The 23,075-nt window shown below is 45.4% G+C and overlaps 1 protein-coding gene across 8 annotated transcripts in view; it reads right to left on the reverse strand.

Annotated features, from left to right (window-relative positions):
- cdc42bpab (CDC42 binding protein kinase alpha (DMPK-like) b) overlaps window positions 1-23,075 on the reverse strand; it is a 102,865-nt gene that overhangs the window by 25,455 nt on the left and 54,335 nt on the right. For 4 of the 8 annotated variants that reach the window (XM_036985353.1, XM_036985357.1, XM_036985358.1 and 1 more), the window contains exons 6-18: window positions 16,043-16,136; window positions 12,457-12,657; window positions 12,172-12,189; window positions 11,190-11,328; window positions 10,825-10,934; window positions 10,588-10,667; window positions 9,826-9,992; window positions 9,418-9,546; window positions 8,932-9,065; window positions 8,525-8,767; window positions 8,227-8,337; window positions 4,871-5,115; window positions 3,375-3,480 (exon numbers count right to left, since the gene is read on the reverse strand). In XM_036985353.1, coding sequence (XP_036841248.1) covers window positions 3,375-3,480; window positions 4,871-5,115; window positions 8,227-8,337; window positions 8,525-8,767; window positions 8,932-9,065; window positions 9,418-9,546; window positions 9,826-9,992; window positions 10,588-10,667; window positions 10,825-10,934; window positions 11,190-11,328; window positions 12,172-12,189; window positions 12,457-12,657; window positions 16,043-16,136 — 1,777 coding nt within the window. The remainder of the gene's footprint in view (window positions 1-3,374; window positions 3,481-4,870; window positions 5,116-8,226; window positions 8,338-8,524; window positions 8,768-8,931; window positions 9,066-9,417; window positions 9,547-9,825; window positions 9,993-10,587; window positions 10,668-10,824; window positions 10,935-11,189; window positions 11,329-12,171; window positions 12,190-12,456; window positions 12,658-16,042; window positions 16,137-23,075) is intronic. The other 4 variants (XM_036985359.1, XM_036985356.1, XM_036985355.1 and 1 more) reach the window with 2 other exon arrangements.

Consider the following 23,075-nt stretch of genomic DNA (forward strand, 5'->3'; position numbering starts at 1 on the left):
TGATCCTAGCCTTCGTGGTAACTGGCCATATCTAAATACCTGTAGCTGGCTTGGTAATTATAAGCTACTTGACAGTTGCAAAGGGAATGTGTTTTAGCGTAACGGTTTGACAGTGGGAAATTATTACTGCGCATATTGCAAAAATCTGATCAGTGGCAAGTAGGTTGTTGGTTGACATAGGACGAGCAAAACAATGGTAAATGCAAGCTAACATGGGCCCGGAGTTAGAATACACCGTTTGAAGGATCATTTTAAACAGGATAAATATAATAGTTCCAAGGTAACCTTGCATTTGTTGACATGTGTTAAATGTATTTCCGAACGAAAGCAGCTAGCTTTAGAATAGAAAACATTTAAATATAATCTGATCATTCATAGAAAAAAATAATATATATATATATATATATAATCTGATCCTTGTGTTCTGGCTTTCATGCGGAAAGCATGTGAAACAGAATGATATGGGCCTGCGTCCCAAATGGCACCCATTTCCCAAATAGTGCACTACAGTTGACCAGTCCCCTGGTCCGAAGTGACGCACTATAAATGGAATAGGGTGCCATTTGAGACACAGCCAATGATATGTGCTTCTCCCTATTCTTCCCTGGCACAAGTTGAGCATGTGTTCAGGAAGTGTTGGGGAATGTTCCCTATTTTCCACATACACCCTGGCTGCTATCAACTTCCAGGCATTGCTTCATACTTAATATACAATACCACAAAAACAAACATCACTTTTAATACGATACGTCAGAAATCCTACAAAAGTATTTTGCTTGGGAACTTCCAATTCTCATTCCCATTTCTCCCACTTCCAAAGTCAATAGTATGGGATCCAACGGGCCGGTCCATTTGCGTGTGTAAGAAACTGTGGTCTGTTTTGAAGGTAGATATAAATGAACAGTGATTATATTGGCTTTGCCAGGAGAGAAGGGTGGCGCCGGAGGAGATGGCTGCTGTTTTACGGAATCCTAAACGACTGTGCTATTTTGTGTGTTTTTTCGCATTGTTTGTAACTTATTTTGTGCATAATGTTGCTGCTACCGTCTCTCATGACAAAAAAGAGCTTCTGGATATCAGAACAGCGATTACTCACCTCAAACTGGACTAAAATGTTTTCTTTAATGAGTCCGACGCGAAGGATATACTGCATCTCCGAGACCAGGCCCAAATCCCCGTCATTCTCGCGAAGAAAATACACAAATACAGGGGGCGGAGATCGGGGTGCCTTGTCAGAATCTGCGGCGAGTGGGTAACCCGCTCCTACCGTCAGTTCTATTGGCCAACGTGCGAATGGATGATTTCCATTCGAGACTATCCTACCAACGGGACATTAAAAACTGTCATATCTTATGTTTCATCGAGTCGCAGCTGAACGACGACACGAAAAATATACAGTTGGCTGGGTTTTCTGTGCATCGGCAGGTCAGAACAGCAACGCCTGGTTATGTCGCTATGCTCTCAGACGAACCATCAAACAGGCAAAGCGTCAATACAGGACTAAGTTTGAATCCTACTACACTGGCTCTGACGCTCATCGGATGTGGCAGGGCTTGCAGACTATTATGGAATACAAAAGGGAAACCCAGCCGCAAGCTGCCCAGTGACGCAAGCCTACCAGATGAGCAAAATGTATTTTATGCTTGCTTCGAGGCAAGCAGCACTGAAGTATGCATGAGAACCAGCTGTTCCGGACGACTGTATGATCATGCTCTCCGTAGCCGATGTGAGCAAGACCATTAAAAACATGTCAACATTCACAAGGCCGCAGGGCCAGACAGATTACCAGGATGTATACTCAGAGCATGCGTGGACCAATTGGCAAGTGTCTTCACTGACATTTTCAACCTCTCCCTGACCGAGTCTGTAATACCTACATGTTTCAAGCAGACCACCATAGTCCCTGTGCCCAAGAAAACAAAGGTAACCTGCCTAAATGACTACCACCCTGCAGCACTCACGTCGGTAGCCATGAATTGCTTTAAAAGTCTGGTCATGGGTCACATCAACACCATCATCCCAGAAACCCTAGACCCACTCCAATACCACCCAACAGATCCACAATCTCAATTGCAGTCCACACTGCCCTTTTCCACATGGACAAAAGGAACACCTATGTGAGAATGCTGTTCATTGACTACACCTCAGCGTTCAACACCATAGTGCCCACAAAGCTCATCACTAAGCTAAGGACCCTGGGTCTAAACATCTCTCGCAAACTGGATCCCGGACTTCCTGACGGGCCGCCCCCAGGTGGTACGGGTAGGCAACAACACATCTGCTACACTGATCCTCAACACGGGGGTCCCTTAGGGGTGCGTGATTAGTCCCCTCCTGTATTCCCTGTTCACCCACGACTGCGTGGCAAAGAACGACTCCAACACCATCATTAAGTTTTCTGACGACACAACAGTGGTAGGCCTGATCACCGACAACGAGACAGCCTATAGGGAGGAGGTCAGAGACCTGGCAGTGTGGACAACCTCTCCCATAACGTGAGCAAGACAAAGGAGCTGATCGTGGACTACAGCAAAAGGATGGCCGAACAAGCCCCCATTAACATCGACTGGGCTGTAGTGGAGCAGGTCGAGAGGTTCAAGTTCCTTGGTGTCCACATTACCAACAAACTATCATGGTCCAAACACACCAAGACAGTCGTGAAGAGGGCACAACAACACCTTTTCCCTTCAGGATACCAATTTTTGGGGGGCATGGGTCCCCAGATCCTCAAAGTTATACAACTGCACTATAGAGAGCATCCTATACTAGGCGGTGTCAGAGGAAGGCCCAAAAAATTGTCAAATACTCAAGTTACCCAAGTCATAGACTTTTCCCTCTGCTACCGCACGGCAAGCGGTACCGGAGCGCCAAGTCTAGGTCCAAAATGCTCCTTAACAGCTTCTAACAATTAATCAAATGGTCAAGCGGACTATTTACCGACACCCCCATTTGTTTTTACACTGCTGCTACTCGCTGTTTATTATCTATGCATAGTCACTTTAGCCCTACCTACATGTACAAATTACCTCGATTAACCTGTACCCCCGCACATTGACTCTGTACCGTAACCCCCTGTACATAGCCATGTTATTAAGATTTTATTGAGTTACCTTTTGTTTTTTATTTAGTTTATTTAGTAAATATTTTCTTAACTCTATTTCTTGAACTGCATTGTTGGTTAAGAGCTTGTAAGTAAGCATTTCACAGTAAGGTCTACACCGGTTGTATTCGGCGCATGAGACAAATACAATTTCATTTGATTTGAGGTGGGGGGGGTCATATGATGCGAGAATTGGGATGTGTGTGTGTGAGGGTTACCTCAGGTCAGGGCAGTGTGTGTGTGTGTGCCTGTGTGGGTGCGTATAACATCTCACCTTGTCCAGTTCACTGGAGAGCTTCTTGTTCTCCTCGGTCAAAATGACCCTCTCCCTCTCGTACTTCTGCTTGTACTCCGTCTCAAACTCCTCACGCTCACTTTGGCTGCCAGACACACACACACATTCAGATGATCAATCATCACTTACACAAACACACAAACACATTATACCTGCTATTCAGAGCAAGATCCGATGAATACACACATAGGCCAGATAAGGAGCTTTGAGACAAAGACACGTCAGACATGCCATATTAATCTCAACCACATCAATACTGTTAAAGAGACTATCCAGGGGCCAGATCTGCATCCCAAATGGCAACCCATTCCCTATGGGTCTTGGTCAAAAGTAGTGCACTAAATAGGGGAGAGGGTTCCATTTGGGACGCCCAGGGTTTGAAGTAAGCAAGCCAGGGATGCTAAGCTGGAGGGTGGAAAAACAACGTCTTACAACTTCTTCTCCAGTGTCAGTCTCTATCAAGTGCCGTTAGGTTAGAGGAATGTTGCTTCTTGGATAGAGGCAGAGGGGTATATAACACTAGCTAGACCTAAGGGACTCTAAGACATGAACAAGGGTCCTCTCAGGAGCTTGGTCAGAGGAGAGAAGGTAACTAGCGTTAAACTACACTGCGAGTACAGCACAGTTGAGGCCAGGGTGAAGTAACTTTGACCATGTTTACCTTGCATAAACCTCGCTGGAAAGAAGAGGACGAGTACACTGTCAGGTAAGTGCTAGGACAGAGAGGGAGAGTAACTGGTCTACTGAATAGGTCAACTCCATAGGCCCGTTTCCCGGTACCAGATGAAATTAACTGGACTTAAAAAGCACTTTCAATGGAAATGCTCAAGTAGACAGACAAACAACGGCAGTTAGATCTAAGGGATTCTAAGACATGTACAAGAGTCTTCTCAGGAGCAAGGTCACAATAGAGGGGTAGGGCTGTGACGATACCAGTATCGTGATACTCAGATGCATCTTAGCAAGGAACATGAAAACTTGAAGCGGACTTAATATCTTAAGGAAAACCGTTCTTAACTGCCTCATGTTGTCACGTGTTTATTTCCCGAGCTACAACACACAATATTTGGCATGAAGCAGGTTTTTAAAGGAGCAATGATTTTAGTCTGCTTTGAGGTTTTTTTGTGCCATGGAAAATGTTTGTATCACGATACTGGTATGGTGACAATCCTAATAGGAGGCATCTAAGATCAAACTACACTGTGAGCACAGTAGAGTCCAGAGTGAAGCAACTTTGACCATGTTTATCCCTGGCTGGAAAGAAGGGGAAGAACACAGTCGGGCATGTATAGTATATCTCCATGTACTACAAACAGTTTTAACCAGAACCACATGAATGCTTTGTCTATGTCTCTAAATTGACTGTCCTATAAGTCTATGAGTGTTGTGGATCTCCAAATCCATTAAGGCGGCAGCGCACATAACTCATTACACACACAAAGAAATACACATGTCGACAGACAAGACAAACACACCTCTCCCTGCGCGTCTTCTCCAGTTTGTCCTTGAGCACCAGGATCTCCTTCTGCAGGGTGAGCTGCTGTCCCTCAGCGTCGCGGAGCTCCTTGCGGAGACCCTTGAGTTCGTTGGCGTGCTGCGCCTCCCTCCTGCTCAGCTCCTCCTCGTAGAACAAGGTCTTCTTCTCCAGGTCGGCACGCAGCTTCCCCACTTCCTGGCTCTGGTCCGAGCCCACCACCGAAGCGGACGGTCCCACCTGCTTCTGGTTCAGGGGAAGAGAGGAGTTAGCCAGATACACATGTCCAGGGGTGCGTTCATTAGTGCATGCCGGAGCAAAACGCTTTGCAATGGAAAACGTTTGCTTCCTTTTGGTTCCTAGTGAACACACCCCAGTTGTGTGTGTTTTGTGAGTTGCAGTATTGGTTCCGTCCCTGTCCCTGATCCAGATTGGGCTCAAACAAGGGACCCTCTGAACACATCGAGAAGTGTCATCCATGAAGTAGCGTGACCAGTCAAGCTACAAAAAACAACGACCTCTAGGTCTCAGAATGGGTGACGTCATCGATTGAGCTACGCTAACTAGCTAGCCATTTCACATCGCCTACATGTGCGTCTCTGACTACAAGTCGCTCTGGAGATCTGAAGATCTGTACATGAGCAACAGAGAGTGAGAGAAAGAACTGGAAAGAAAATAAGAGAATGGTGAGTTACGTCTTCTAGAAAGGGTATCTGTGTGTGTGTTTGTGTGTATTTGTGTGTGCGTGTGTTAGAGGTCCTCACGAATCCACCTGTACCCGAACACCCGAGACCCGATCCGCGAATCGAGTGGACTCGGATCCAGAATTCTAAATAATGTCACACGGGTCTGGGTCGGATCTGATATGATTGTCACGGGTATGTGTAATTTTAACTGACTTGTCCAGAAGGAACCATACAGATCTGAACACGATTGCAGAGGTAGAGAGAGAGAGAAATGGTATAATTTATGCTGCTGCTCTTTGCTTTTCACGAGAATGCCTCGTGTGGCTTGTTGTTGGCATATCATAAGTCATCAAAGGGGCAATAGGCTACAGTCATAGAGCCTTCGTGTGTGGCAAAAGTAAAAAAATATCTAATCAATGGAAGATGGAATAAAAATGACAGAATTAAAACAAAGGAGAAGGATAGACTACAACGACCAAGAGCCAACAGGCTGGCTGCTACTTTATATTCTGAATGGAGCTAGCTAGCTTAACTAGCTTCTCCCAGTTTGATGCAGTCAAGAAAGGTACTACGTAATCATATTTGATGATAAATAACCTAGCTATGGCAGCTATTAGTCTACTATAGAGCGAGTCAACTTGGTTGGTTGCAGTCTCTCGTCTCTCCCTCATTCGTCACTCGCTCACACTCACAGTAGCCTACACATACAGCACGGCCCCTGCTAGAGCGTCACCTCGCTCTACTTCTTCTCCCTCGCAATTTATCAGCTCCGGGTATTTAAAACCTCTTCGGGCTAGGGGGCAGTATTTTCACGTCCGGAGGAAAAGCGTGCCCAAAGTAAACTGCTTGCTACTCAGGCCCAGAAGCTAGGATATGCATATAATTGGTAGATTTAGATAAACACTCTACAGTTTCTAAAACTGTTTGAATAATGTCTGTGAGTATAACAAAACTGATATGGCAGGCGAAAACCTGAGAAAAATCCATCCAGGCAAAAAAAAAATTTTAGGTCACTCTTTTCAATGGGTTTTCTATGGGGATCTAGAGTTCTGTGGCACTTGCTTGCAGTTCCTATCGCTTCCACTGGATGTCAACAGTCTTTAGAAATTGGTTGATGTTTTTCCTTTGAGAAATGAAGAAGTAGGGCTGTTCAGGGCGAGGGTTGAGTCTAGTGTACTGTTTGTTAGGGGCGGGCGACCTGAAAGATCCCTCCACTTTGTTTTTATCTGCTATTGAACGCAGTTTATCCCATCTTAAATTGTACTGATTATTTATGGAAAAAAATACCTAAAGTTGTATTAGGAAAGTTGTTTGAAATGTTTGGAACAAGTTTACAGGTAACTTATTAGATATTTTGTTGCGCCAAATAAATGGACATTTTGAAGATATAACACTGAAATCTATCTAACAAAAGGACCGTTTGTGATGTTTATGGGACATATTGGAGTGCCAACAAAAGAAGATCTTCAAAGGTAAGGCATGAATTATATCGTTATTTCTGAGTTTTGTGATTTTTTTTTATTTTTTAAATAGTCTATATACATTGTGTGCAAAAGGCATGAGGAGGTAGGCGAATAATTACAATTTAGCAGATTAACACTGGAGTGATAAATGATCAGATGGTCATGTGCAGGTAGAGATACTGGTGTGCAAAAGAGCAGAAGAGTAAATAAATATAAACAGTATGGGGATGAGGTAGGTAAATTGGGTGGGCTATTTACCGATGGACTATGTACAGCTGCAGCGATCGGTTAGCTGCTCAGATAGCAGATGTTTAAAGTTGGTGGGGGCGATAAAAGTCTCCAACTTCTGCGGGTGGGTGTTGCGGGTGGGTGTTGCCATCGTGACCAGTGAACTGAGATAAGGCGGAGCTTTACCTAGCATGGACTTGTAGATGACCTGGAGCCAGTGGGTCTGGCGACAAATATGTAGCGAGGGCCAGCTGACTAGAGCATACAGGTCGCAGTGGTGGGTGGTATAAGGTGCTTTAGTAACAAAGCGGATGGCACTGTGATAAACTGCATCCTGTTTGCTGAGTAGAGTATTGGAAGCCATTTTGTAGATGACATCGCCGAAGTCGAGGATCGGTAGGATAGTCAGTTTTACTAGGGTAAGTTTGGCGGCGTGAGTGAAGGAGGCTTTGTTACAAAATAGAAAGCCGATTCTAGATTTGATTTTGGATTGGAGATGTTTGATATGAGTCTGGAAGGAGAGTTTACAGTCTAGCCAGACACCTAGATACTTATAGATGTCCACAGATAATAGCATGGTTTGCTTTCGCCGTAAAGCCGTTTTGAAATCTGGCACGTTGGCTGGATTAACAACAAGTGTAGCTTTAATGTGGTGTATTGCATGTGTGATTTCATGAAAGTTGAATATTTATAGTAATTTAATTTGAATCTGCCATTTCACCGGATGTTGTCGAGGGGTTCTGCTAGCGGAACGTCTAGCCGTAATGTCTAGTCGCTTAAACCTTTTCTGCTGCTTCCTTCACTCGGATCGGACCGGGTCTGGATCTGACCAGTTCTATACAGAACGGATCTAGTTGTCCGCGAGTCCGTTTGGAATGGGTCTCCATATTTTACAAATGAATTTACGCATATCGGGCCCAGATGGGAAAGCCCCAGGGCCATCTTTTTGGCCACCCGTGAAGGCCTCCAGTGTGTGTTACCTTGAGTCCGTCCAGCTCCTCCTCAAGCTGTCTGCAGTGCTGCTCTGATCGTTCTCTCAGCTTCCTCTCCTTCTGAGCGTCTGCTGTCTGCTCCTCAGACTGGGCCTCCATCTGAAAGACACATCCAGCAAGGGGTTAATACATACACACACACACACACACACACACACACACGCCACCACAGATCTTCTTTCACGTAGACACGCACACACGAACTATCCAAAACTAAACAGTTAAAAAAAAAACATCCGACACACCAATACCTCGAAGAACCAGGGGAACCACGAGGCTACTCTACCTCCTTCTTGGACCTCTCGGCCTTGCGCACCTCCAGCCGTAGAGCCTCCACCTTCTGGGACAAACCCTCCATCTCCTCCTCCTTGTCCCGGAGCTGACGGCCCAGGCGCTGCTTGGCTGATCGAAGGTCAGTCAAACGCTCGTTGAGCTCGGAGAACTCCTGCATGGCCAGCTTCCTCTGGCTGTGGGCTTCTTTCAACTCCTTAGACTGACTCTTCATCTTCTCACTGGCCTCCATTAAGTCCTATAGGGAATGAGGGTCAGGGTCAGTGGCTGACACTGAATGACTGGGAGTAACACCCAGGCGGGTGCTGTATGTTGGTGGTGAATAGGGTGAGTTAACCCAATACAGTATCAAGGCCTAGGGTAGAATCACACCGACACACACACCGACACACACACACCCACCTTGTGCAGGTCGTCCCTCTCCAGGTTGAGGCTCTTCATCTGTTTCTCCAGGCTCCTGATGTGTTTGGATGAGCCCTCCATTTCTCGACGGGCTGATGTAGCTTCCTCCAACTTCTGCTCCAGTTGACCCGAGTCTGACACACACATCACCCACATTACAGAGGGTCAATGTTGTTATACACAACATTGGCCAATATGCATTACATTTCCCTCTGATGTATGTTTCCAGTCATTATATATTTTATTTTACAGGTCAATGACTATGCAATTCCCATAATAAACCTGGCTTGTTTACTGTGTGCATTATTTATTGCCAGCTATTACGTCTTCCTAGTCATTACTGTCCATCTTTCCATTTTGTCTCTGCACTTGCCCATTATGTAGAATGTATTTCCAGTCCGACTATCCATGTATGGTCAACGCTAACCTGGCTGGAATGTGTTTGTGTTCTACTACACAGTAACATCTTTACAGTTGAATGTTTACCTGCGATCTGTTTCTTGAGGATGTCAATCTCAGTCTTCAGACTCCTGATCTCCACCTCCTTGTTAGAGGGGACGGATGCTGGTCCTTCTCCTGGCGCGTGCTGCAGGGCCTGGACTGTCTGGGTCGACTCTGGAAGAGGAAAGCGGAGAGGTTGAGGCGAAGGTGAAAGGAGAGTGGGAAAGTGATTTCAGAGTATTAGAGAGACGGTGTGGGTAGTAGGGTGCCAGGCGCACCGGTTTGTGTCAAGAACTGCAACGCTGCTGGGTTTTTCACGCTCAACAGTTTCCCGTGTGTATGAAGAATGCTTTACCACCCAAAGGACATCCAGCCAACTTGACACGACTGTGGGAAGCATTGGAGTCAACATGGGTATATATACTCAGTGTATTTGTGCGTGTGTGTGTGTACCTAGCAGCTTGCGGCTGAGCTCAGTCTTCTCCTGCTCCAGGCGTCGTATCCTCCTCTCGTAGGCCTCGGTAGCTAGACTCTCCTCCAGACTGCGCTGGACACACACATCCATCTGTGCCGGACCCGAACCTCCCGACTCCCTCAAACAGCCCCGGTCAGATAGGGTACTGGAGGTGGGGGAGAAAGAGGACACACACAGAGACAGAGAGAGAGACAGAGAGACAGAGAGACAGAGAGAGTGAGAGAGTGAGAGAGTGAGAGAGAGAGGGGAAGAGAGGGGAAGAGAGGGGAAGAGAGGGGAAGAGAGGGGAAGAGAGGGGAAGAGAGGGGAAGAGAGGGGAAGAGAGAGAGGAAGAGAAAGTGAGGAGAGAGGGTGAGAGAGAAAGACACAAAGAGAGAGAGAAAAAACACTATTAACAGACCATTAGCCTTCAGGCTAGGATAAGAGATAAGATGACAAACAATCCCGATTCAATAGCTTCTCACTAGTGGAAATTGAGTGTTGGTTTAAGTGTGGTTGTGGTTAGATCAGATGATAGAAAAGTAGGAGTGAAGTAGCCTGGTCCCAGATCTGATTGTGCTGTGTAGTCTATGGTCATTGCTATGCCAAACATGACCATAGGGGTTGGCAAGACGGCACAAACAGATCTGGGACCAGGCTAGGAGTGAGGATGTATTTTTATGCATGCTGTAGATACTAACAAAGCTGTATAAGTAAACGTTGTAACTGAAGACGAGTGACGTTGTTTAGTGGCCACTCACCATTTACTGGTGTAGGTGAAGCCTACGAAGGGCAGGTGGTGTCCAGAGAAGGCCGTGTGAGAGGGAGGGGGCATCGTCTCCTGACACAACACAAAACACATTGGATTAAAACACACCTCTACAACGTCGCAGACCGTTGAGATGACGGCGCGATAAACGATGGAAACAGAGACGGAAAGATGAGAGTAAGAAAGACTCCAGGTCTTGATGTAGTCGAATAAAGAGAAAGAGTTTTACCGAGTTCTTGAGACAGTCGTCGTCCACGTCAAAGTTGGACGTGTCTGTGGGGCTGCTGACTTCTGGTATGTAAGGGGCCTCGCACGTACGGATGTTGTCCCAGTCGATGCCTGACAGGAATGGCAGACATTGGCATTATAGTTTGTTATTAAGGTCATATTTATCATAATATACAGTTTCTTATTGTCGTATAAAATTGTATCACTATCGTCTAGTTTCACTTCAACGGCAGTCATCTCGATAAAAGCAGCTATAGTCATTTTATCTCGATGATTGGAGACAAGGGTTTGCGCGATAATAGGCTAAAGTTGCACAGACAAGAGTTATGGCGATACAGAGCCCCCTCAAACGGATTCGAGCCCTACCAGAGAAGAAGGGGTGAGATTTGAAGTCCTCAATGCCGTTCTGGCCCAGGCGGTGCTCACGGCTGCAGATGAGGCGCCGGATAAGGTCCTTGGCCTCTTCGGACACGTCCGTCATCTGCAGGGGGAACTGGAAACGCTCCTAGGGACCCGGCGGAGGGAGGAGAGGGAAAGGAGTCAGAACAATGAGGATATGTCCCTAATGGCACCTTATTCCTTCTGACCAGGGAATAGGGTACCATTTGGGACGCACGCTAAATATATTATTTGTGTAAAGTTGTCAAAAATCGTTCTATTTCTCATTTATTTTCACTGATCGTGCATTATCCCCTATTGCAGTATACAGCAGTATAGTTCCATACTATAATTATTTTCCTGTTTCATGTATTTATTTGTGTTCATGGTCCTTGACAAAGAAGCACAGCACATTTTTTTAAATGTATTATATAGCCCATGCATGTTTCCCCTGTTGCAGTAGAAAGCAGTATAGTTCTATGCAAGCTGGTTTAACGCACACAAATAAGGCATTCCTTTCAGCTAATATGGCCGCCAGGTGAGAGTGAAAGTATAGTTGAAAGATGATGGGAAGGGAGAGGGGGCAGAGTTAGGAAGGTAGAGCGGAGTGGTTTGGAGTCAGGATAGGCTGAAACGAACTATGAACAGACCTGGGGTCGTATGTATCATTTGTCTCAGAGTAGGAGTTCTGATCTAGGATCAGGTCCCTTCTGTCCATATAATCTTCTTCATTATGATCTAAAAGGCTAAACTGATCTTAGACCAGAAATCCTATTCTAAATCGCTTGATACATACAGCCCCTGAACAGAACAAACTCGCACTCACTCAGACCCAGTCCCAAATCGACCCCAAGCCACCTACCGCCTATGCACTTGTGGAGATCTGAGAGGAATCTAGAAGTGTATAGGGTGTAGGGGGAAAGAGTCCATTTGGGACTGGGCAATCAGACCCCCAAAAAGAAACACTCACAGCAGCACCTAACTCCTCCTGTCGGTGGACGGAAAGGATCAGGAGAAAAAGGGGTAGAGAAGGAGGAAGAGTTGAACGCTTTGTCGTCAGAAAGAAGAAAACGAACTCTATGAAACAGAATGTACCTGGAACGTACAAACTCAAGACTTCAGCCTAAACAATCACACGTGTCTTGAACAAAGGTTTGAATAAAAACAGAAAGGTCTTATTTAAAGATGGGTTTTAGTACAGTAAGTGCAATCTCACTACCAGTCACCATCAACCACTATAAGCAGTCCTCCTCACCTTGTGGTTCATGATCTTGCCATAGGTCTCCACCAATGACTCTGCGTAGAAGGGGGTCTCCCCATACAGCATCTCGTACATGCACACGCCCAGGGACCACCAGTCACACTCAGGACCATACTTCCCCTTCCCATCCTCCATCGCCTGCAGGATCTCCGGAGAGATGTAGTCCGGGGTCCCCACGGCAACCGACGACTGGACCTGAGGGAGACCAGGCCCAGGAAATGAATCGATTAGTAAGTGGATAGATGACATGAGGGATCAACCATATAAATAACATAATACTTTATTTACAGTGCCGTCAGAAAGTATTCATACCCCTCGACTTATTCCACATAATGACAAAGTGAAAACATGTTTTTAGAAGTTTTTGCAAATTTATTGAAAATAAAATATCTAATTTACACAAATATTAACACCCCTTCGCTATGACACTCCAAATTGAGCTCAGGCGCATCCAATTTCCTTTGACCATCCTTCAGATGCCGATACAACTTGATTGGAGTCCACCTGTGGCTCATTCAATTGTTTGGAGATGATTGAGAAAGAAAAACACCTGTCTGTATAAGGTCTCACAGTTGACAGCACATGCCAGAGCAGGAACTATACCATGAAGTCCAAGGAACTGTCTGTAGATCTTAGAGATTATTATGATGAGACTTACATTATACAGTGCAAATTATTCAGCCCCTTTACTTTCAGTGCAGCAAACTCTCTCCAGAAGTTCAGTGAGGATCTCTGAATGATCCAATGTTGACCTAAATGACTAATGATGATAAATACAATCCACCTGTGTGTAATCCAGTCTCCGTATAAATGCACCTGCACTGTGATAGTCTCAGAGGTCCGTTAAAAGAGAGAGAGCATCATGAAGAACAAGGAACACACCAGGCAGGTCCGAGATACTGTTGTGAAGACGTTTAAAGCCGGATTTGGATACAAAAAGATTTCCCAAGCTTTAAACATCCAAAGGAGCACTGTGCAAGCGATAATATTGAAATGGAAGGAGTATCAGACCACTGCAAATCTACCAAGACCTGGCCGTCCCTCTAAACTTTCAGCTCATACAAGGAGAAGACTGATCAGAGATGCAGCCAAGAGGCCCATGATCACTCTGGATGAACTGCAGAGATCTACAGCTGAGGTTGGAGACTCTGTCCATAGGACAACAATCAGTCGTATATTGCACAAATCTGGCCTTTATGGAAGAGTGGCAAGAAGAAAGCCATTTCTTAAAGATATCCATGAAAAGGGTTGTTTAAAGTTTGCCACAAGCCACCTGGGAAACACACCAAACATGTGGAAGAAGGTGCTCTGGTCAGATGAAACCAAAATTGAACTTTTTGGCAACAATGCAAAACGTTATGTTTGGCGTAAAAGCAACACAGCTCATCACCCTGAACACACCATCCCCACTGTCAAACATGGTGGTGGCAGCATCATGGTTTGGGCCTGCTTTTCTTCAGCAGGGACAGGGAAGATGGTTAAAATTGATGGGAAGATGGATGGAGCCAAATACAGGACCATTCTGGAAGAAAACCTGATGGAGTCTGCAAAAGACCTGAGACTGGGACGGAGATTTGTCTTCCAACAAGACAATGATCCAAAACATAAAGCAAAATCTACAATGGAATGGTTCAAAAATAAACATATCCAGGTGGTAGAATGGCCAAGTCAAAGTCCAGACCTGAATCCAATCGAGAATCTGTGGAAAGAACGGAAAACTGCTGTTCACAAATGCTCTCCATCCAACCTCACTGAGCTCGAGCTGTTTTGCAAGGAGGAATGGGAAAAAATGTCAGTCTCTCGATGTGCAAAACTGATAGAGACATACCCCAAGCGACTTACAGCTGTAATCGCAGCAAAAGGTGGCGCTACAAAGTATTAACTTAAGGGGGCTGAATAATTTTGCACGCCCACTTTTTCAGTTGTTAAAAAAAGTTTGAAATATCCAATAAATGTTGTTCCACTTCATGATTGTGTCCCACTTGTTGTTGATTCTTCACAAAAAATTAAAATTTTATATCTTTATGTTTGAAGCCTGAAATGTGGCAAAAGGTCGCAAAGTTCAAGGGGGCCGAATACTTTCGCAAGGCACTGTATCTGGGGAAGGATATAAAACAATTTATTGAGCGTTTCAAATGTTCCAAGACCACAGTGGTCTCCATAATTGGGTAATGGAAAAAAAATATGGAACTACCCAGACCCTGCCTAGAGCAAGACGTTTGATCAAACTGAGCAACCGGGCAAGATGGACCTTGGTCAGGGAGGTGACCAAGAACCAAATGACCACTGACAGAACTACAGAGTTCCTTGGCTGATTAGGGAGAACTTGACAGAAGAACAACAGTTTATACAGCAATTCACAAATCTGGGGTTTATGGGAGAGTGGCAAGACTCCTGAGAAAAAAGCACATGACAGCACGACTGGAGTTTGCAAAAAGGCACATGAAAGACAGAGCATAAGGCAAAATAATCTATGGTCTGATGAGACAAAATGTTACCTTTATGGCCTGAACGCAAAGCACTATATGAAGCATGGTAGTGGCAGCATCATGCTATGGGGATGCTTTTCAGCAACAGGGACTGGGAGACTGGTAAGGATATAGGAAACAATGAATGGAGCCAAATACAGGCAAATCCTTGATGGGAACCTGCTTCAGAGTGCTAATGACCTTAGACTGGGGCAAAGATTTACGTTCCAACAGGACAAGTACCCCAAACATACAGCCAAACAACGGTGGAATGGCTTCAAAACAAGAGTGTGGAAGTCCTTGAGTGGCCCAGCCAAAGCCCAGACTTGAATCCCATTGATAATCTGGGGAAAGACTTGAAGATTGTTGTTCACCGCCGCTCCCGATCTAACTTAACAGAGCTTGAGAAAATCTGCAAGGAAGAATGAGAGAAAATCCTCAAATCCAGATGTGCAAAGCTGATACAGACACGCCCAAGACTCAAAGCTGTAATCGCCGCCAAAGGTGCTTCTACAAAGTATTGACTCAGGGGTGTGAATACTTATATAAATGAGATATTTCTGCATTTCATTTTCAATAAATGTGCTATTTCTAAAAAGCATGGTTTTCACTTTCTCATTATAGGGTATTTATTGCGTGTAGATGGGTGAGAAACTGTTCATCCATTTTAAATTCAGGCTTTAAACAACAACGTGGAAAAATAAAAGGTATGAATACTTTCTGAAGGCAATGTATCATCTGGAGCATGAATATGTAATCAGGAGATGTTAATTGCGTGTCTACAGTGAGTTTGTAGTCAAATACATCCGCCAAACCTGAACGAGACCAATACCATAGGGTTAATACTACATAAATACTACTTAACTGAGACTGGGCCAAAAGAGCATCAGTCACAGCAGCTTGAGAGAGACGGGTCCTCTAAGGTCTCAACTCATTCAAAGCCAAGTTGCCAACCCCTTTGGAGAAGCTCAACTAGAGGAAGTGTCTTAACCACAGGCAGAGCCATGAAATCCGCCAGAGGGGAGGCCAAGAGGGGGGATGATTGGCTGCTGGTTTGGAGGTGTTTGGTTTGGAACATAGCCGTGTGTGTGTGTGTGTGCGCACGTGCTCACCGTGCCGTCCTCCATGAGTTTCAGGCAGGAGCCGAAGTCCGCCAAGCGGATGTGGCCGTTCATGTCCATCAGGATGTTGTCTGGCTTGATGTCCCTGAGAGACACACACAGAGACACCAAACTAAATGTACTGATACCTAAGAGGAAGAAGGATAGATGGAGGAAGCGGGAGTGGAACAAAACAAAAAACATATCCCAGAGGGGTAGACTGGGAGAGAGAATGAGAGAGTGAAAACAACTTTAACGCACACTAGTGATTGTTTGGTGTGAGAGAAAGAGACTGTGTGAGGGAGAGAGAGATTTTGGTTCTGTAGAGAGTGTGTTTTCTCCTGGAAGCTTTCACGTCTCCCATCATTAAGTTGTGAAGAGGGCACAACAACACATTTCCCCCTCAGGATTTGGCATGGGTCCCCAGATCCTCAAAAAGTTCTACAGCTGCAACATCGAGAGCATCCTGATCGGCTCCATCACCACCTGGTATGGAAACTATTCGGCATCTGAACGGAAGGCGCTACAGAGGGTGGTGCGGGTGGCCCAGTACGTCACTGGGCCCAATCTTCCCGACATCCATGACCTATATACACTGCTCAAAAAAATAAAGGGAACACTTAAAACAACACAATGTAACACCAAGTCAATCACACTTTTGTGAAATCAAACTGTCCACATAGGAAGCAATACTGATTGACAATACATTTCACATGCTGTTGTGCAAATGGAATAGACAACAGGTGGAAATTATAGGCAATTAGCAAGACATCCCCAATAAAGGAGTGGTTCTGCAGGTGGGGACCACAGACCACTTCTCAGTTCCGATGTTTTGGTCACTTTTGAATGCTGGCGGTGCTTTTACTCTAGTGGTAGCATGAGACGGAGTCTACAACCCACACAAGTGGCTCAGGTAGTGCAGCTCATCCAGGATGGCACATCAATGCGAGCTGTGGCAATAAGGTTTGCTGTGTCTGTCAGCGTAGTGTCCAGAGCATGGAGGCGCTACCAGGAGACAGGCCAGTACATCAGGAGATGTGGAGGAGGCCCTAGGAGGGCAACAATCCAGCAGCAGGATCCCTACCTCTGCCTTTGTGCAAGGAGGAGCAGGAGAAGCACTGTCAGAGCCCTGCAAAATGACCTCCAGCAGGCCACAAATGTGCATGTGTCTGCTCAAACGGTCAGAAACAGACTCCATGAGGGTGGTATGAGGGCCCGACGTCCACAGATGGGGGCTGTGCTTACAGCCCAACACCGTGCAGGACGTTTGGCATTTGTCAGAGAACACAAAGATTGGCAAATTCGCCACTGGCGCCCTGTGCTCTTCACAGATGAAAGCAGGTTCACACTGAGCACGTGTCAGAAGTGACAAGAGTCTGGAGATGCCGTGGAGAACGTTCTGCTGCCTGCAACATCCTCCAGCATGACCGGTTTGGCGATGGGTCAGTCATGGTGTGGGGTGGCATTTATTTGGGGTCGGCGCACAGCCCTCCATGTGCTCGCCAGAGGTAGCCTGACTGCCATTAGGTACCGAGATGAGATCCTCAGACCCCTTGTGAGACCATATGCTGGTGCGGTTGGCCCTGGGTTCCTCCTAATGCAAGACTATGCTAGACCTCAAGTGGCTGGCGTGTGTCAGCAGTTCCTGCAAGAGGATGGCATTGATGCTATGGACTGGCCCGCCCGTTCCCCAGACCTGAATCCAATTGAGCACATCTCGGACATCATGTCTCGCTCCATCCACCAACACCACGTTGCACCACAGACTGTCCAGGAGTTGGCGGATGCTTTAGTCCAGGTCTGGGAGGAGATCCCTCAGGAGACCATCCCCCACCTCATCAGGAGCATACCCAGGCGTTGTAGGGAGGTCATACAGGCACGTGGAGGCCACACACACTACTGAGCCTCATTTTGACTTGTTTTAAGGACATTACATCAAAGTTGGATCAGCCTGTAGTGTGGTTTTCCACTTTAATTTTGAGTGTGACTCCAAATCCAGACCTCCATGGGTTGACAAATTTGATTTCCATTGATAATTGTTGTGTGATTTTGTTGTCAGCACATTCAACTATGTAAAGAAAAAAGTATTTAATAAGAATATTTCATTCATTCAGATCTAGGATGTGTTATTTTAGTGTTCCCTTAATTTTTTTGAGCAGTGTACTAGGAGGCCCAAAAAATTGTCAAAGACTCCAGTTCCCCATAGACTGTTCTCTCTGCTACCGCACGGCAAGCGGTACCGGAGCGCCAAGTCTAGGACCAAATGGCTCCTTAACAGCTTCTACCCCCAAGCCATAAGACTGCTGAAGAAATAATCAAATGGCCACCCGGAGTATTTACATTGACCCCCCTCCCTTTGTTTTTACACTGCTGCTTCGTGCTGCTTATTATCTATGCATAGTCACTTTACAAGTGACCTCGACTAACCTTTACCCTTGTACATTAACTCTGTACCGGTAGCCCTTGTATATAGCCTCGTTATTGTTAAGTCATTTTCTTGTGTTATTTTTTTTTTTTTAAATGTTTAAAAATGTGTTCATTTGATAATTATTTCCTTAACTATTTATTGAGCTGCATTGTTGGTTAAGGGCTTGTAAGCAAGCATTTCACGGTAAGGTCTACCTACACCTGTTGTATTCGGCGCATGTGACAAAATTTGATTTGAAGTCTTGTGTTTATTCGGTTCGCTGCCACTATTGCCAATAGGGGAGGCCCCTCACAGGGGGGGCCTGTGACACACACGCTCCCTGACCAGGAGACCCTGTCCCGACCACAATTCCAAGAAGGCTTTACACCCCACTTAATGCAGACAATGTCAAGCCTGTGTCTCCACTGTTCCCCTTATTAATATACTATTAATGCACAAAACATACCAGTGTAGCTGAAGCAAATCCAAGGTACACACCCATACAACACAAGTTGGGAGGGTTCTAGTTGGAGGGAAGGGTGTAGGTGGGCAGTATGGGGGTACAGTACACCCTGCTCTGGGGAGGGAGGGGTGTAAGGGGGGGTACCCCCTACTCATAAGCAGGCACAAAGAGGTAAACAGAAGGCTTGCTGAGAGGATTGGGGAGGGGGGGGGGGGGGGGGCAGCAGGATACAAAAGAACAAAGGCTTCTCACTGGACAGCAGGATACTGAGGCTGCAGCCCAAAATGGCACCCTATTTCCTACAAAGTGCACTACTTTGACCAGAGCCCTGGTGGCCCTGGTCAAAAGTAGTGCACTTAATAGGGAATAGCTCGATGCCATTTGGGATTCAGACCAGAGACAGAGAAGGAGCCTTTATTTTCATGTTGAATCAAGTAAATGGGCTAAAAGGTGCACCAACAGAACACCCTCCTACAAAGTAGGCCTACTTACTTTCGCCTCAAGTTTAGTTATAATGATACAATTAACAAATTTCTGTGTTGTTTATTCTATCCAACCATGTCTGGCTGTATCATATCTGGCCACGATTGGGCGGTGCACAATTGGGTCAGTGTCGTCGGGGTAGGACGTCATTGTAAATAAGAATGTGTTCTTAACCAACTTGCCAGGTTAAATAAAGAAAAAAATTAAAACTACTGACATGCCTTCTCTTCAGGACAAACTCAGTTTCCCAGTGTGCACCTCTCCCCCCACCTCTGCTCCCTCTACTTAACACCTCTGTTGGTGTCTCCAACCTCTCAGTTATAGGCTCAAACCTGGATCTAGCCTGTCTCTCTCTGTGTATGTATATGTGTGTTCCTCCTCCAGATAAACCAATTAGAACACAGTGAAAACCTGAGCTGCTAACAAGCAGAGATCAAACAGAACATGGCTACCACCCCTCTTTCACTCCCGGTAGCTTGCCTCATCTCCACCTCCCCTCTATGTCGCTATCTGACATTACCTCCTCTCCTTTTCTCCCGTCCAACCTCTCATTCCTCCCTGTAGGGCCACGGTGACTCGACAGTGGGCGGCGTGGGCAGGTTAATGCCTCCAAGGCAGGTTAACATGGCTAACAACATTAGCGGTTTCTCCCCTAGACATACCACAGGGGATGCTAAGCTAGTTAGCTTAGCGCGTTGCTAATTAGGCTGCTCTGCCTCAGCCAGGGCAGGGCTCCTGCAGTCTTAAGGAAGGAGCAGTGGGGCTGAGAATAGAGGGAGGTAATCTCCTTTAAGACCTCATTGGCATCCATCTGTGAGGGCCATCTGGACACACACACACACAGACACACACACGGCTGGACTGGGACAAGAATTCAGCCCTGGCATTTTATCCACACTGTTTGCCTCCCTGTTGTGCTATCTGTCTCAGCATCTTCTCTGCTGTCACTCTGTGCTTCTTCTTGTTCTCTCACTGTCTGAATGCCTGTCTGCTTAAGCCTTATACTAGGCTTGGGCAGTATGTCGTATACCGGAGTATTTTGAAATAGCCACAGGATGGTTTTTCAATACCGCCAAAACTATTTCAAGTTTTTTTTTTTTTTTTATTTTTTTTTATAAATTGGAATATTTGGAACTGCTTTTTTTTGTAGTCAACTTGTGCAATACATTAGGAGATCAACAAATATTTTGTTCTTCATTTCACTCAACACATAACTTTTCATTATGAAGCTTGCCCGTAGTCCCCCGTCACAGTGTTGGTTTACAAGCACACAACGAATAGTGACTGGAGCCTTGTGAGTCACTGTGGTGCAGTGCGCTCCAGGTGATCTAGTTACAGTATGGAATGCACAACTAAAATGTTTGCCAGCTAGATATCTAATAACTATTAAGTTAACTGTCTCAAATGTTCTAAATGCTCTGCCGTTGTGCATTTGATTTGCTAATTTAGTAGCTAGTTAGCCATCTTGCTAAACAAGGAATCTTGCAAAATCAAGCTTTGATTGGTAACAGCAGAGAATCTCCTCCTGGATCAAGAGCCTTTACTGTCCAATATTTGTTTTGCGCGCACAGCAAACTGAGTCGTTTTTTTTAGTTACTTGTATAACTGTATGAGCTGGGATGACTGTCTTGCAAATATACTAAACAAAAATATAAAACGTAACATGTTACACTTTCAACGACTTCACTGAGTTACAGTACATATAAGGAAATCAGTCAATTGAAATGAATTCATTAGGTCCTAATCTATGGATTTCACATTAATGGGCAGGGCCGCAGCCATGGGTGGGTCTGGGAGGGCATAGACCCACCCACTGGGGAGCCAGGCCCAGCCAATCAGAATTAGTTTTTCCCTACAAAACGGGCTTTATTACAGACGGAAATACTCCTCAGTTTCATCAGCTGTCCGGGTGGCAGGTCTCGGACGATCCCGCAGGTGAAGAAGCCGGATGTGGCGATCTGCGGCTGGTGTGTTTACACGTGGTCTGTGGTTGAGAGGCCGGTTGGACATACTGCCAAATTCTCCAAAACAATGATGGAGGCAGCTTATTGCAGATAAATTAATATTCATTTATCTGGCAACAGCTCTGGTGGACATTCTTGCAGTTACAGTTGTTGCAACTCCAATACGGACTAGGGAGAGGCGAAGGTCAAGAGCCATGCATCCTACAAAACACGACCCTACCAAGACTGCTTCTTGACACACTGCTCACTTAACCCAGAAGCCAGCCGCACCAATGTATAGGAGGAAACACCGTACAACTGGCGACCAAAGTCCGCCCGCAGGCGTCCGGCCGCCACAAGGAGTTGCTAGAGCGCAATGGGACAAGGACATCCCAGCCGGCCAAACCTTCCCCTAACCCGGACGACGCTGACAACAATTATGTGCCGCCTCATGGGTCTCCCGGTCACGGCCAGCTGTGACACACCCTGGGATCGAACCCGGGGCTGTAGTGACGCCTCAAGTACTGAGATGCAGTGCCTTAGACTGCTGTGCCACTCGGGAGGCAAAACTGCACATTTCAGAGTGGCCTTTTATTTTCCCCAAACATTACCTGTGTAATGATCATGCTGTTTAACCAGCTTCTTGATATGCCACACCTGTAAGGTGGATGGATTATCTTCGCAAAGGAGAAAGGCTCACTACCAGGGATGTAAACAAATTTGTGTACAAAATTTGAAAGAAATAAGCTTTGAGTGCATATGGAACATTTGTGTTCTTTTATTTCAGCTCATGAAACACTTTACATGTTGCGTTTATATTTTTGTTCAGTAAAGTTTAGATCAGCGACTGTATAAAATGTGCAACTGTTAGCATTTAGTTAGCATTCGTTATGAGATTTTACATGCGCTTGTTAGCACTGCTAACCTATGGATCTCAGAGGCTCAGTGGGGTTTGAAAATAGTGCCCCCTGTGTTCAGTGCCGGTATTACCGAATTTCACAGGATGTTTACAAGGTCGGTATGAAGGTATGACAATTTGGATACCACCCAAGCATACCTTACACATTATAAAAGCCAAGCTAATGACTTCGACTATATTGCAAATGAGAGATATTTTTGGTTGACAAAACGAGTAGCTATATTTTTCTTTCAAAATAGAATTACAGAATTTCCATTTTTATATCTATTTTTTTATTTTTTTTATTTTATGAATTGCATACACCTTTATGCGTACTAACTAATATCTTACACTAATTCATTTGGGTTTAAACACCTTAGGAAGTATAAACTCAAAGCACATTAACCAGAGATCGCTAACTAAATATAATACCCACTACTAGTAGCTATGTATTCATCCAACAGTAAATGTTATGTTCTAAAAATATGTTGCAGTTGTAAGCTACTACCCAAGGCCTATGCCCTCGCAATGGCAGGTGAACATTTTGCGCAGGCACGCCACTCCATATCTCAAAGCCATATCAAATATATTGGTTGTAAAATAGTTGCTATTGAGTTAAAAAAATAAATTACCCCTACAGAAAGCTGAGACCCTCCTCTCTTTGACAGGGACAAGAAGAATCCAAAGCTGTGTTTTTCCCACAATTGCATTTTGAAATGATCAGAATGCATTTTTATCTCGACCACATGAGGGGAGAGGAGAGTGGCTCGTTCATTACAGCAGCAGGCCCCACTGAGGGCACAGCCCAGATACTTTCAGTACATGAGGATATTGCACTTTACTGTTTGACC

Source organism: Oncorhynchus mykiss, chromosome 8 (assembly GCF_013265735.2).
Source record: "Oncorhynchus mykiss isolate Arlee chromosome 8, USDA_OmykA_1.1, whole genome shotgun sequence".
Classification (NCBI taxonomy): domain Eukaryota; kingdom Metazoa; phylum Chordata; class Actinopteri; order Salmoniformes; family Salmonidae; genus Oncorhynchus; species Oncorhynchus mykiss.